The sequence below is a fragment of the Acomys minous genome, assembly GCF_964271855.1.
Source record: "Acomys minous genome assembly, chromosome: 6".
NCBI lineage: Eukaryota > Metazoa > Chordata > Mammalia > Rodentia > Muridae > Acomys > Acomys minous.
Genome location: NC_140487.1, coordinates 58,051,064 through 58,066,240, shown reverse-complemented (window position 1 = coordinate 58,066,240; position 15,177 = coordinate 58,051,064). Strand labels below are relative to the sequence as shown.

General features: G+C 47.4%; 1 protein-coding gene across 6 annotated transcripts in view; it reads right to left on the bottom strand.

The window, feature by feature from the left end:
- The window catches only part of OSBPL3 (oxysterol binding protein like 3), a 184,615-nt gene that overhangs the window by 57,091 nt on the left and 112,347 nt on the right, over window positions 1-15,177 (bottom strand). For all 6 annotated transcript variants that reach the window (XM_084787333.1, XM_084787334.1, XM_084787335.1 and 3 more), the window contains 8 exons: window positions 10,928-11,044; window positions 10,723-10,776; window positions 9,831-9,944; window positions 5,922-6,089; window positions 5,285-5,408; window positions 3,084-3,187; window positions 2,787-2,879; window positions 1,592-1,748 (listed from right to left, as the gene is read on the bottom strand). In XM_084787333.1, coding sequence (XP_084643459.1) covers window positions 1,592-1,748; window positions 2,787-2,879; window positions 3,084-3,187; window positions 5,285-5,408; window positions 5,922-6,089; window positions 9,831-9,944; window positions 10,723-10,776; window positions 10,928-11,044 — 931 coding nt within the window. The remainder of the gene's footprint in view (window positions 1-1,591; window positions 1,749-2,786; window positions 2,880-3,083; window positions 3,188-5,284; window positions 5,409-5,921; window positions 6,090-9,830; window positions 9,945-10,722; window positions 10,777-10,927; window positions 11,045-15,177) is intronic.

The following is a 15,177-nucleotide window of genomic DNA, read 5'->3' as shown; positions in this document are numbered from 1 at the left end:
GTAGTATTCCATTGCATGGATATACCGTAGTTTCTTTAGCTATTCATCTGTTGAAGGATATTGAATTGCTTCTAGTATTTGGCCAATACAAATAAATTAACTAGCAATATTTTGGTTTTGTGGTGCTAACAATACAGGCTCTACCGCTGAGCCACAACCCCAACCTGCCCTAAACACCTGGTGCACAGTTGCCCCCCACCCCCACCCCGGGTTACATGCTCAGGATACTGTGGTGGGATTATGGTAGGTACATGTTTAGTTTTATGCAACACTGTGAGGCCACGTTGCAGAATACAGCACCATCTTCCATGGCCCCCAGTCATGGATGAGAGATCCAGCTCCTAAGAGTCGGGGCGCCATTAAGAGAGTGCTCTTCTAACGGCGAGCAACAAGGCCTCGGCACAGCATCATTTGTATTTCTGGGAACGGTTAATGATGGCAAAGACATATTTCTGTGTTTTGATATGAAGAATAATGAAAAAATTGACGCTTTTACATTTTTAGTTAATTCCTACAGATGGATTCTTCAGAGAAATTGCTCAGTAGGGGTTGGAAATACATGGAATAACGCCATATTAATCCCCAAAGTACCAATTTATATTCCACCAACAGCAAATGAATGCTCCAGTTGTAAAGCATGGCATACTCTAATATGGCATGCTCCATGTCATCTCTCTAATACACGCTAAGCCATCTTTAGATGCTTAAGTGCCTGTTCATGTAAGGCCCAGCATGCACTTGCTGCCCTGTTTTGTTTAGAAGGTGAGGATAATGGACAAAGTCTGTGCTCAGAAGAGTTGGCTGAACTCTTGAGTTCTGCCAGCTACACCCCACACCCCCACTGCCTCCGCCAAGAGGTCAGAAAGAAAATCTTTGTAGTAACATCTCTACTGCCAAAGGCTTAAATGAGAATGAGGCTCATGAAAGTCTTATGAGAGCAGACACAAAGCCTACTGAGACGGATTCTTCAAGGAAGCCCCCAGACTCAGGTGTGCACAGGACACATGAGTGAGCACTCCTGACTCATTGACTGGTTAGAGCTCCGGTATTGCAGAGACTGGATTGTTGCAGATCCAGAGACTAATTATTCCTATATGTAGAACTAATCTAGCCCTCTTGAACATCCCTTGCCCATCTCTGTGTTAGAACTAACATCTGGTGACTAATAGACTGAAAACAAAACAAAACAAAACAACAACAACAAACTAACAAAAAACACTTTTTGGAATTAACTAAAAGACCACGTATCTGCACCAACCCAAAAGCTTTACAAGTCATCAGATAGCATCTTGGGCCTGTGGAAAAGCCCCCTGCCACCTCTCCGTAATCACCTCTCTGCTGTATCCCCTGATGTCTTTTAAACCTGCCTTGACTTATGACTTTCCTGTTTGGTGAAACTGTAAAACTTCATTAAACTGTTTGCACTTAGGAACATGGGAGTTTTGGGGCAGCCTAGATCCATGTCCCTGGGCCACGGTCTCTCAAAACTGGCTCTAGAACAGACTATTATGCCCTGAAAGATGATGGCTATAGTTTTGTGTTGTCAGGCGTTTCCGTCAAACTGTGTTAGGAAGAAAGAAAACTCGGCTACCTTTGTGGGCGACGTGGCACAGGTCCTCCTGCATCTTGGAGAATTCTGACGAGGCTTCAGAACCATCTGAGTAACTCTTCTCTTCTCCAAAGTCCAACGTTGACAAGTTAGGATTGGAGGAGTGCAGTCTCACGGGGCCAGAAAACGGTTTAGGGACCTAAAGTTAAAGCAAAGGGGGAGAGAGTTCTACTCAGACTAGAGGCTCCGTGACTGGAGCAGACTCTCTTAAGGGGTCATCTTAAAAGTGCATCTTCCCGACGAGGGATAACTTCAAAGAAAAGGGAATGAAACCCGGGGAAGATGCTCTCCATGGCCCACTTGCATCCTATAAAAAAAACGACAAACGGGCAGGAAGTCACATGCTGCCTCAGAAACAGTGGACACTTTACGGTCAGAGGCTGAAAATGGCAGTGAATGCCACCACGAAACTGGGTTGTCAGAGCAAATCTGTTCCCAGATGACTTCCTTCACTTGCACCTGGAGCCTCTGGAAAACAAACCCTCTTCTCACATCTGCATACGCAATGCTCTTTAGTCTGAGAGTGTCTGTGTTCCGCTGCCAGGGATGACAAGAGTCTCTCCAAAAGCTCAAGATTCGTGCTGGTTGTAATAGTGTTTCCTCTGGTATGTAATCTTGCCCATGGCTTAGCTGTTCCTGAGAAAGACAGCTCCTGCTACCCCGCATGCGGGCTCTGGTGGGATGGGGTGGGGTGGGGTAGGGGGCTGGGAGTTTGAAGAAAAAAAAGGGCAAAAGGGCCTGCAGGGTAGAGGCTCAGGCCTGTGGGCTCTAAGAGAAGACAGGCCCACTTGGAGACATGATAGAAACAAAGGTAGGTCAGAGTATTGGGCCAGAACAGCCACCAGGCAAGGCACACACCAGAGCAGGGAGCAGCCGAGACAAGCTAGATGTTAGAGAAGGAAAAGACACCCCCCGCCCACCCCAAAGTCCTCCCAAGAGTGGCAGTCCCTCTAACACCAAACCATCTTCCCTTCAGAAATCCTCCCCTGCCTAAGGATCCTCCCAACCTTACCCCTGTAACCAGAGGATCTGTTACCGGAGTTCTCTCTCCACACAAGGTACAGAGACGAACTCCAAAGCCTTCACTCTTCTGTCCTGCTTGAGTCAGTGGCCCCTGCTCATGGTGCGCAGAGAAACTCCATGAGGAGAGCAAGCCTAAGGGTGAAGCGAGGGTTACCTGCAGCATTCCTTTAGCGTCTTTGCCAATAGCTCTGGACCGCCACCTCCTGTGTGATCGCTTTTCCTTTTTGGGACTTTCAAAGGGTCCACCCTTGGTTTCAAGAGAGGAAAGAGAACACAGAGAGTAAGGCCCACCGAAACTAGAGGAACAAACGCACAGGGAAGTAGCCACAGCCATCCCCTTCAGCTTGGCTACAGCAACTGGAGAGACACCATCCCACTGTTAGTCGAATGAGGTGAGAACAAGCGAGGATGCGCAAGGTGACCAGGAGAGCGAGCGGGCGGGCAGGCGAACCTGGATGGCGTTGATGGCTGGCGCGGAGTATGTCCGATGCAGGACGTCCATGCTTTCTAAGAGCTGGCTCATTTCCAGCAGATAGGCATGGCAGTGTGCCAGGTCTGTGGGAGGAAGGGCAGATGCTCACAACTGTCCACTAGCACCAGGCTCTGTTTTTCCATATTTTGACTCCTCCCCTTCATGCCCCCACCCCACAAAAGATGCCATAGATTATAATGGTTTATGATACGGATGAGGCTGCCTTGATTTAAATCCACTTGTGAACAGTGTTCTCTGTGCCTCAGTTTTCTAACAGAGGAAATGGGAATAATTACAAATACAGTTACAGCACCGAGAGCTAAGTGACTTGACACTGACGTGTGCAGAGTGTTCATGCAGTGACTTACAGCAGGAACTTAAAACACCCCAGCAGCAGCACCCCTAACCAGCAGCATAGGCTCTAAGCTGTATAGGTGTCCTGCCGCAGGGACAATGGTGAGCCCCTGCAGATGGTGACAGCAGAGTAGTGAGACTAGATCCTAGTCACTAACTCAGGAGAAGAGTCCACTCCACAGCTGGGTGTGCACTGGCTGCAGATGGGGACCCTGCTGAGCATTGGAGACCCACATGACTCAGCATAGCTGTCCTCAGCCTTGGGATGCACAGTGTCACCTTAACTTAGTTTCTGATTCCTGCATCTGGGTTGGGCCTGGGCATTTGCATTTTCAATAAACCCAGGCCAGCCTGCTGGTGCTGGTCCAGGTGCCATGCTCTGGACATTATCTCGGCAGACCCAGTCAGTGGAGCTAGTAAGTGACAGTTACGGGAGAGGAAGAGGCTGCAGCGTGTCCAGGGGAAACCACGTCTCATGCCACACAGAGGAAGCTCCCACATGACAACTTTTTCCAGTAGTACCCCTAGTCCAAGGACATACTCTAAAAACAACTGTGTATGTGTCTGTGTATATTTATGTCTCTGTGTGTATGTGTATGTGTGTGTCTGTATCCCTCTGTGTGTATGTGTATGTGTGTGTCTGTATCCCTCTGTGTGTATGTGTGTGTCTGTATCCCTCTGTGTGTATGTGTATCTGCGTGTGTATATGTCTGTATATATTTGTGGCTGTGTGTGTCTGCCTCTATGTGTGTGAGTCTGTATATGTATATGTACATGTCTGTTTCACCAGGAGCTATATCCACTTTGTTTTTCAAGAAAAGGTCTCTCACTGGCCAGAGGCTTTTGCAGGTAGTCTAAGCTTGCCTAGCCCCAGGGATGTACTTATCTCCCCTCCCCCAGGGCTGGGATTTCAAGTGCACACTACCTCATGTGACCCTGCTTGTGGGTTCTGAGCATAAAACCCAAACCCCATAAACTCCAGGCCTCACTTTAGACAATTAAACATGAACTCCCTAACTCACTGGAGATCTGTCTGATGTGAGCTAAGTAAGGTTGAGAACACCGAGTTGAGTTGCCTTGGGCAGAAGCAATCAGTCCTGCCTCCTTGTCAGTCACTCAAGGAGCATCGGGACTGTGGTCAACAAGGCCACACCCCTGACTAATTTAAACAGTACATCTAGGACAGAGGAATAGGTACAGGCACTTTAAAGGCGCAGATGGTTCAGTGGTTAGGTTAGAGTATATACTGTTCTTCCAAAGGATCCAACTTCACCCACATTGAGCAGTTCCATGGGACACGATGCCCTCTGCTGGCCTCTGTGAGTACCTGCACCTACATGCACATACACCCCACACCATCCCCACACCCCATATATACATAATGAAAAATAATATAAAATCTTGATTCCAGTGTACATCCCGGGTGGAGAATGCTTACACAGGGGCTTTCTATCTGGCCACTTACTCCCTTTGGGAACTGATTCTTTATCTTGGGTGGGCAGCAGAGTCTTTTTTTTTTTTTTTTGAAAACACATTTGAAAGACTGTGAGTGAACTAACAGTCCCCACACATGGAGATATGATTTATGGCTCCAGGAGGAATTCATGCATCCATCCCAGGACAGACAAGGAAGTCTGTTGAAGACACTGAGCTCTGTGGGGCGAGCATGTTGGCTAATAATGATGAGACCTTCATTACTAAAGTGAGAGATGGAACACAGATGTGTTGACAGCAGGGACACAAATGCACCATGAAGGTAGTACCAAGCAAGCATCACCTCAGAGCCGTAACAGAAGGAAAGAAACAGAAGAGTCAAGTTGCTCTACCTTTTGAGCATTTTTCCATGTCCTCTGAAGACTGTAGCCAGAATGGAACTCGTGTGTCACTGCCACAAGAAAATGACAAACTGCTTCCAGCTGGAAATGAATTCTGCTTCGACAGACTGCTACGCTGTTCATGGATGACAAGAGCAGGTTAGAAAGCGAACCAGAGCCTGGCAAGGACAGCTCCTACGGCAAAGGATAATAGAGTGAGCTAATCCCTAATGGATGCAATGGGAAGCGGCTTCTAGCAAAACACCCCACAGGAAGCTCCCATACCTCTGGTTTTCGCCCCCTGCTAAGCCACACCATGCTACATGCCCTTAGGTAGCAGTCCTTATAATGGGGATGCCACAGTAAAGACATGTCGGGAGAGAGTCTGCAATCCTGCGTGGCTGTACGTATGCTTAGCTGCATTCGACAGTCAGGCAGGAAAACCGAAGTCAACGTGGCTGAGAGAAAGCCTAAGCCGTCAGGAATCTCAGATGGCTCCTTACGTGAGCTCCATGCTAGCTGTACCCTGGATATGACTCGACTAAGTGAATACCATCCCAACTTACCATGCTCCACGCACAAACCTTCCCTCAGCCTCACATGGGCCTCTCTGGTCCCCCAGACCCGTTACTGGCAACACAATCATTACCTTCCTGCTGGCGATGGGGTCGAATGCTCCTGGGGCAGAATCTGTGACGGAAGACCCTGGGAAGAAGTGATTGACGTCCCGGGGGAACATGGCGATCTCATTCTGCCGGTACATCCTGTGGTGACGGAGCTTGGATACCCACTCGTCAAATACCTCCTCTGACTTCACCTACAGGGGTTAATTTCAGAGATGTAAAAGAGAGTCCCTTGCTAAGAAAGGATCAAGTAGTCATCAAAACAAGGCCACCTGCGACCTGCTCTTTTTTGAGCTGGTGCATGAGAAGAAGAAAAGGAGGAGGAGGAGGAGGAGGAGGAGGAGGAGGAGGAGGAGAAGAAGAAGAAGAAGAAGAAGAAGAAGAAGAAGAAGAAGAAATCTCATTACTGCCTTGGTTTCCATTTACATGGCCTCGGAGAACACTCGAGGGAGGAGGGATCATCACAGAACATGTACTTATGTTTCCTTTGAGGTGCTCTAGCTGCCACGTGACTTTTAAGAATGCAAGCAGGGCCGGCTTTACTAAACAGCAAATAAACTGAAACCTGCATTTGTCTCTTAAAACATCTCCAGGTTCTCTAGCCTGAGACTTGCCCACCCCCAGCTGAATGATTAGTTCTGTTCTTTGGTTATACAACTTGTAGTTCAGACACTGTGAACCGGTTTGAACTGAAATGCTGGCCTGTGTCCACGCATGGCTGGAAGCAGCTGCTAACACATGTGCCAGTTAACTGAAAGAACAGTTTTGCCAGCTTCAGAAAAAGAAAAAATATCTAACAAAGCATTGCAGGGTATTGTTGCTATTATTATTTTTTTTAGATTTATTTATTAATATGTATACAGTTCTCTACCTACATGCCAGAAGAGGACATCAGATCACATTATAGATGGTTGTAAGCCACCATGTGGTTGCTGGGAATTGAGCTCAGGACCTGTGGAAGAGCAGTCAGTGCTCTTAACCTCTGAGCCATCTCTCTAGCCCTATTATTATTACTACTATTATTCTTATTCTTATTCAGATATTTACCTATTCTCTCCATAGATGAGGAAATATAAATATCTACTTTCTAGGAAGAATATTTTTAATTGGCAATTTTTATGTATTTATTTAAGACAATATATTGCTATGTAGCCCAGACTGGCCTCAAACTTGCTATGTAACCAGGCTGGACTTGAACTTATGAAAATCCTTCTGTATTAACTACCAGAATGCTAGGATTATGGGCGTTAATACCATGCCTGCTATAAGTAATAATTTTCATCAAGAAACAGTCCAAATATTCACAAAAAGTGAACACTGAGACAGAGCAATCACTTCTATACTACAGACATTTCTTAAGCCAGTATTTCTGTGTATAAGAAATAGTCTTAATTTCTTTTTTTTTTTTAAGATTTATTTATTTATTTATTATTTATACAGTGTTCTGCCTTCATGTGTACTGCATCCCAGAAGAGGGCACCAGATCTCATTGTAGATGGTTTTGAGTCACCATGTGGTTGCTGGGAATTGAACTCAGGACCTTTGGAAAAACAGACAGTGCTCTTAACCTCCGAGCCATCTCTCCAGCCCCATGAAATAGTCTTAATTCCAAAGTGAAAAATGAGATACCTATACATTAGGATACAGCCTCATTAAGCTGTAATTTTAAATTACAGAAAAATATGCTGGCTAGGTCAGCGGCCTGCCAGGCCAGTGCTGTGATGATCCTGACCAAGGCTGCAGTGGGGAAAGAGGGTGTGCAGACAGACAGACAGACAGACAGACAGACAGACAGACAGTGGCAGCAGCCCTCAGAGAAATGGGAAATGTGACTTTATGTTGCTTAGTGGTACCTGAAGATCGAGGCTCCTCCTGAGCACATGTCTGCAGGACAGACAGACAGACAGACATCTATTCATCGCCTCTGCATCCGGAGCTCCTGACTGGATTTCATTTACCAGATGTGGTTAAAGGAACTTTATATAAGAATCTTGTGTCATCCTTGCACTGATCTACTCCCCAAAGCCCTAAAAAGCCAGCGCCCAAAGCGTTCATCTTGGCTCATCTTTTTTTTTTTAATTGGTTAAACAAGAAGAGGAACAAAGCACTTTATTAAAAAACTAACTACAGTTCTATCATAGGCCCTGTGGTGGCTGGGAGGTTTCTTAACTGCTCTTCTGCCCAGACTCCTCAGGCATAAATGGAAGAGAGAATCAAGTGGAAGAGGTGTGGCGGTGCATAACCATAATCTCAGCACTTGAGAGGTTTGTGAGTTCAAGGCCAGCCTGGGCTATATAGTAAGGCCTTGTGGCTAGGGGAGTGAGGTGAGGGAAGGGGACGGGTAAGAGGAGACTTCAACTAACAATAGTCACCTACACTACAAGTCAGTTGATGCTCAGGAATAATGAGAAGCCAAGCAGGATTTACAGTGAGTCGCTCTGTCTCATGGTATCAAGTCTAATGCCTCTTAAGACAGTCTTAGCCTTTAAAAAGTAGAAACAAGTGATCACTTCATTCTGCTAACCTGTATTGTGGATAAGCAAGGATGCAGTAGCTCCTGACCATGTGAAAACACAGAATGAAGAATCACGAGACCAACAAAGGAAAAAAATGTCCACTCTCCTCTCCCAGGGGAGATTAACCACTTCTGGGCTGGCAGGGAGGAAGGCTGACTAGAGGTTTTTCCCTCTGTAACTGTGCCAGTTATTTCACCTGGGAGACTTCCTCCCACTTGGGGACAGTGTGGGCTGTTACCATTAGAAACACCACTGGAGAGCAGAGGGTGGAGGCTGTTAACACCTGGGACAGTCCCCCAACAATGAGTCATTGGCCCACAGTGTCAGAAGGACTGCTTTGCACACTGCAATCACCTGGAGTGCAGGGTCAGGTTAGGGGACAGACAGGAGACACACACCCTAGGAGAGGGCAGAGGCAGGTGAGGACAGGATGACCAGGGTTTTCGCTACCCTGCTCCACTCCCTAAATGTCAAGCTACCCTGCTAAGCAGTTCTCTATTTATCTCCAACTTTCAGGCATCGCCTCATCATCACAAAAAGTAATTTAACTTACTAAACTCACTGACCCCCAAGGAATTATGACAAATCTTAAATACACGGCTGTGCAAAATGAGCACTGGAATCACTCTCTCTGTGTGTGTGTGTGTGTGTGTGTGTGTGTGTGTGTGTGTGTGTGTGTAGATAAAAACAAAAACAAAAGATTTTTTAAAGAATTAGATGGACTGATCAAAGTTTAACGGCTAGGAAGTAGTCATGGAACAGCTAACACTGCCTTCGCCTCATGCTAGAAGCTTTCATGACATCACCCACCTTTAGAAGGTGGGTGCACAATACAATATGAGGATTTTTAACATAGTCCTTATGAGATTGGCTAAAGTCCTAAGTCACGGCTTCCACACGATGAATATTATACCTCAGAGACCATATTTTAATATAGGGTCAATGGTTTTCTATTATAGACTCACAGCCTGGGGGAGGGGCACATGAAAGTGCTTTTGCTAATTGGTTACCGTCACTGGGGAGGAGTGGTGACATTTGGGGAGTGATGACAAGGACGTTAAACTCTTTGAGCAGCACGAGAGACAGCCTGATATAACCAAGAAAAAAAAACCAGCCCCTAACTAACATCAATAGGATCCCTTTAGGGACACTTGGTGACAGAAGCTGCCCACATGTTGAATGGACGTCCGACAGTCATCACCGGCAGCATAGCAATAGACAGTCCCGTCTCTGTAGACAGGCCTCTGCATGACCAAGCTGGGAGAGTGGAGCCCACAGCCCTGGCTCCTGAGGAAGCAGGAGCTGGAGACTCCTGTAGCCCAGGCGTTTGAAGGCAGAGTGGGCAAGAGAACAAGACCTCGGACAACTAACTCCTCAACCAACAGAGGCCCGGTGGTGGCTGAGGGGTAGGAGCCTCACCTTCAGGTGGTAGATGTGTTCCTCAGTGTCGAGGTCTATACACTTTGATGACTTCTTCACAGACATCACCGAGAGCCCCACATCAATGCATCCATGCAGCTTCTCTCTTTCGATCTACAGAAGCACAGCGAGGGCTATTTGAGAGTCATGGGAGTCAAGGGGATTGTAGCATCCTCCCTGGTCCCCTCCCGCTGCCTCATCTTGTACATCCACCCATGGTGAACCCGGACACCACGACTGAACGGAGCCCAGTCACGAGATGCTCACAGGGCTGCGTTCGTTTCCTGAAAGGGAGAGGCACCTGCCTCATTTCACAGAGGAGGAGTCTGAAGGACAGAAAGCTAAATAATGAGGTTCCGGAGCCAGGAGGTGAGGAGATGAGAGAGAACGCCATGAGTCGACTCCCAGGCTATGCCGAGAGCCACTACCTTCTCCCGGAATAGTGCCTGTTACCTACACTTATATCCAAGTGCAGACATAAAAGGAGGCCATATAGACAAGAAACAAAGGAGGGATAGAGGGGCAGAGAAAGAGGAGAGAGGCACCCTATGAGGCAGGTCTGCTGGGCACACAGAACCCCTCCAGGCCAGCCTCCTAACGTTAATTCCAAGAGGAAGCCCATCTTAGCTGTGTCTTTCTCAATCAAGCCCCGCAGTCACCTTGACAGCGGGAAGCACACTTACCCCACACTCTGCTCCCGCTAATTAGCCAGACCCAGAGGAGACCTATGGATCCCACCTAGATCTAAAGCTAAGGCAGCAGGGGTCAGGGAGGGTAAAGAGGGGGCTCTGGGCTACCTGGAATGCCATTACCCACAGGGCACCATGGCTCTGGGCTGACCTCACACACCCTGCACAGTTCTTCAATAGCATGCTGGGCTAAGAAGACTTACGTCAGTTTGGCTCTTGGCGTACTTCAAGATTCCCTTTTCCAGGCAGAAGAATCTCTGTGTGGAAGCAAAGAGAACTTAGCAAGACGTACGTGCTAACACCCCTCCCGTGGTCTCCAGCTTCAGAGAAGATATAAGCGCTCAAAACTTGCCACAGGCTGGGATGGAGTGTGTGCCCACAAAGGAGAAGCCAACGCTGACGTCTTACCTTGTGCCAGCCCTTTAAGGGCCATTTCCTCTTTTTCAGCAAAAATCCTTTCTGCACAGGCGGCTCCTGGGTGTAAGTCATCTCCCCCCTCAAGCCTTCCACGACTTCCCAGCTGTCCTGTTCCAATGAGAGAGCCCAGGCTAAAGGTCAGGCCTTCAAAGGACAGTAACGTTAAGCTCCAAGCCACTGAAAAACCATCTCAGATAAAGAGCCTGGCTGCATTTGATAGGAAGGAGAAATTTACACTTAATTCTCAAACATTCCTTGGACTTTATAGATTCAATGCTGTGGTTTAGTGGCATCAAATTGGTTTTTCTTTTCTTTTATAAAGCTTTCTTGAGGTGGGGGGGACCCCTTGCCCCACCTTTTCCACCCCCCATCTTTGAACCTTGACAGCCCAGCTGAAGGGAAAGATCTCACTATAAATTCTATTTCTGTTCCCTTTGATGTCATCAGGCAATTACCGTTCAGTTGGCAGACCTAAGTCTGAATGTTAACCAGCACACCTATCAGGATGAAGCGGTGTCCGTGCACATGTGTGTGGGGGGGGGGGGTAGAGAATGGTGGGAAAGTGGGGCTAGAGAGATGGCGCCATGGTTCAGAGCACTCGCAGCCCTGCCAGAGGACCTGGGCTCTGATCCCAGAAGCCACATCAGATGACTCACAACGGCCTGCAACTCCAGCTCCAGAGGACTTGCCCTCCCATCCCGACCCTTCTGGCTTCCATTGGTACTACACGCCTGTGACATGCATTATATGGACATGTGTGTGTGTGTGTGTGTGTGTGTGTGTGTGTGTGTGTGTGTGTGTTATGAATGAGTCTGGAGAGGATCTCATGTGCACACTCTGGCTTTGAGTCAAAGCTCCAAGCCCTGGGCAGATGGTACAATCACAAGCCAGTGCCTGGACACCACGGAAAGCCTGGACCAGCCCCAGGGCACAGGGAAGGTAGAGGTCACGAAGGGCTCTTTGCCATGCTTCCCAAAGCTCAGAGCATCACCTCTAGAAACAGGATCCTTCCCTACATAGCAACGGAGCTCCTTTGATGATCTGCCTTCTACCTGAGCCCTTTTCACTGTGAACGGAGATAAAGACACAGCCAAGCCAGGCATGATGGAGCATCCCTGCAATCCTAGCACTTGGGGAGACAGAGGCAAGCTGATCTCTGAGTTCGAGGCCAGCCTGGTCTACAAATCCAGTCCAGGACAGCCAAGGCTACACAGAGAAACCCTGTCTCGAAAAACCAAAATAAGTAAGTAAATAAATAAAAAAAATAAAGACAGCTCTGATTTTTAAAATAACCATTATTGAGAGATATCAGAATTTGGAGTTACAAAAGCGATTACTTCAATGGTTTAAAAAAAAAAAAAAGGCATGCAGGAGAGGGGGACGGAATATTCAGTGTTTAATTTAGAGAAAGCTTTTGGCCAGGTGAATGAGGCTCTGTTAGAGGAACCACCAGCTGCCCAGCCACTCAGTTACACCTGGACATGAACTGGAGCCCGTGTATTCAGCAGTGATCAGCACACTGCCCTTCATGGAACACAAGGAGATCCTGCACTCATTTACCCTGGCTTGGAAAGCCACTTCTCGGAACTGTGTTTACCTGTTTAAATGTTGCAGATCTCTAAGGCCCCTCTTCCTGAGAAAAGCATTCCTCCGTCCTCCCAACTCCATCACACCTGTGTTCTGCCTTTCTCGCCAGTGACTCCCCCTAGCTCACGGTAACATGCATGACGCTTCATTACCTGGTGTAATTCACATTTCCTCCTGCCTTGTGAACAGCAGGCACCTGATAAATAACTCCAGTTTGGGTGGGGCAGGGACGAGAAGGTGGGGTTGGGGGTGGGGGGGTGCGGGGGGTTTCAGACTCCATGTTCCTGGAATTTGAAGTGTACCCAGTCCAAATGAGATCCAACAGACCCCTATATGCGAAAGATGGACTTGTGTGGAATCATTACATGGAAATCCAAGGCCCAGCTCTCTGGAAAGCACTCCAATGGTTCAGCCTTTTGGAGTTGTCTGCAGATTCCCAAGCGGAAGGCAACCTGCAGAGCGCTAACGCCCCCTTCAGCTGCACTCAGTGCAAATGCTGGAAGAATGAGCCATGACTGCATCCTTTCCAAACTGGGGGGAAAGTAAACATGGTCTTACCAGCAGCTGGAGGGGAAAGAAGAATTGAATCTCAAAAGTGGCTTTTCTGACTCAGGTTAGAACCGAAGTGCTCCTGAGCTGTAGAGACGCAGTTTACTCCTCAAGAGGCAGCATGAGGGATGGGGCTAGAGTAGGTTCGCTCGCCATTGTTAACAGCGAGGAAGGGTTTATGATTTTCTTTTCCCCTCCTACTAAATGTCATCTGTTTTTGTCAGTATCATCTTCCTAGGTTAAGAACGTGAAAGCTCTGGCAGGCAGAAAAGCCACTTTTATGCCATGAAGAAAGGGCAGGCTCTCCTTGGCTTGAGAGAGAAGACTCAGGTGCTGCCTTTCCTAGGCCCAATGTTCACTCAAATGCTTGCTTCTTCCAAAGTCACCACTGAGCCAGCAGGTGACACCTAAGAAGCAAGCTCTGGCTCTGAGGCTGTTCCTTCTGAGCCTGGGGATCCTGGAGCATGGGTGATTAACAGTTTCGGGACAAAGTCTCTAGTGTCTCGGCTTCAAGCGAAGGGACAGTGAGACGGGACAATGAGAAACTTGCTGAATCCTCAGCCTTGCACAATGACAAGAGTGTCCTATATGCAGAAAGATTCTGTAAGCACTGTGACGCATCCTCACAGATAAAGGCCTGCTGGATGTCACTTGACCAGACACGGCCGGCCGGGGTACAGCCTAGCTCAGTCCTAGAGTTTCCTCAGCAGTGGTCCTCTCAACAGTAAAGGACTCGCTGTGCATTACCAGGAAGTCTGCCACTTAGTTATAACTCATACATTGTTGCTTTTTCATTCGGGCCCTGGTGCTTTGGTGTTTTCTTCCCAAACTTCCACTGAGACCACCTTTTGCGACTTGTGTACACCTCCAGCAGAGTGGTGTGTACGTGGTGGCTATTAAGAGAACTCTTCAATTGTTATTTGTTATAGTCTCCAGCCAGGAAAACAGATTAAACCATGGAATCAAGTAAATGACACTGGGTAGCTGACTTACCCTCCCCCCCCCAAAAAAGACGTGAAGTTGCAGCCACAGTTCACACAACATGCCACCTGACCCCAGAAATACTAACGAGTAGGGGCGTCTGAAACATGTGAATGAATAATGTGACAACACCACAAAAGGATGGAGCCTGCTGTCAGGTCCCTGACCTAAAACAGTCCATAGTAGATACTAATAAATGCACCGAAAGAGTCAGAGAAACCGTTATAGTGGCTGGTACCACAGTCTACCTATAGTGAGCTGACACACGGATCACCAGGCTTAACCCTTCAAAGTCATGCTCATTAGGATTCTTCTTCCTCTTTTTTGTTTTTTATTTTTTTCTTTTTGAGACAGGGTTTCTCTGTTTCAGCCTTGGCTGTCCCAGAACTCACTCTGTAGACCAGGCTGGCCTCAAACTCACAGAGATCCACCTGCCTCTGCCTCTTAAGTGCTGGGATTAAAGGCGTGCGCCACTACAACCAGGGTGGGGTGCTTACTTTTTTAAATGTAAAAAATGAGGAAGAAATTAGATAAATTTTCTGATGTATAGCTGCCACCTCGTGGCACAGCCTATGAGTTTTTATTTTTATTATTATTATTATTATTATTATTATTATTATTATTATTATTATTATTATTATTCCCTCATTGTAAAATGCTATTTTCTCCTCTGCTTTAGATGTGTGAATTCCAATGGTGAATAAGGGAAACAATCCTGAGGGACAAGGGGACAGTGGTGGGTGAGTCCTGGGACTGGTTCCCCTCTCCCCGGAAGGAAGAAGCTGAGAAGCTGAAAAGGAGCAGTAATAACACAAACTGACTATGCTGCCTGCTTGTCCATCTAGGATATGGGTTCCTTGCCTTAGTATAGTCTTGTTCATTATAATCTGGTTTGTTTTTAATTAAATATACAGTGTTTTGCTTGCATGTAACACCTACAGGCCAGAAGAGGGCACCATATCTCATTACAGATGGTTGTGAGCCGCCATGTGGTTGCTGGGAATTGAACTCGGGACCTTTGGGAAGAGCAGCCAATGCTCTTAACCTCTGAGCCATCATTTTAATCTGTGCCCTCAATAAGTATCGGCTGAACAAGTCTGAGAGCAGGAGCGTACAGAGAGGGC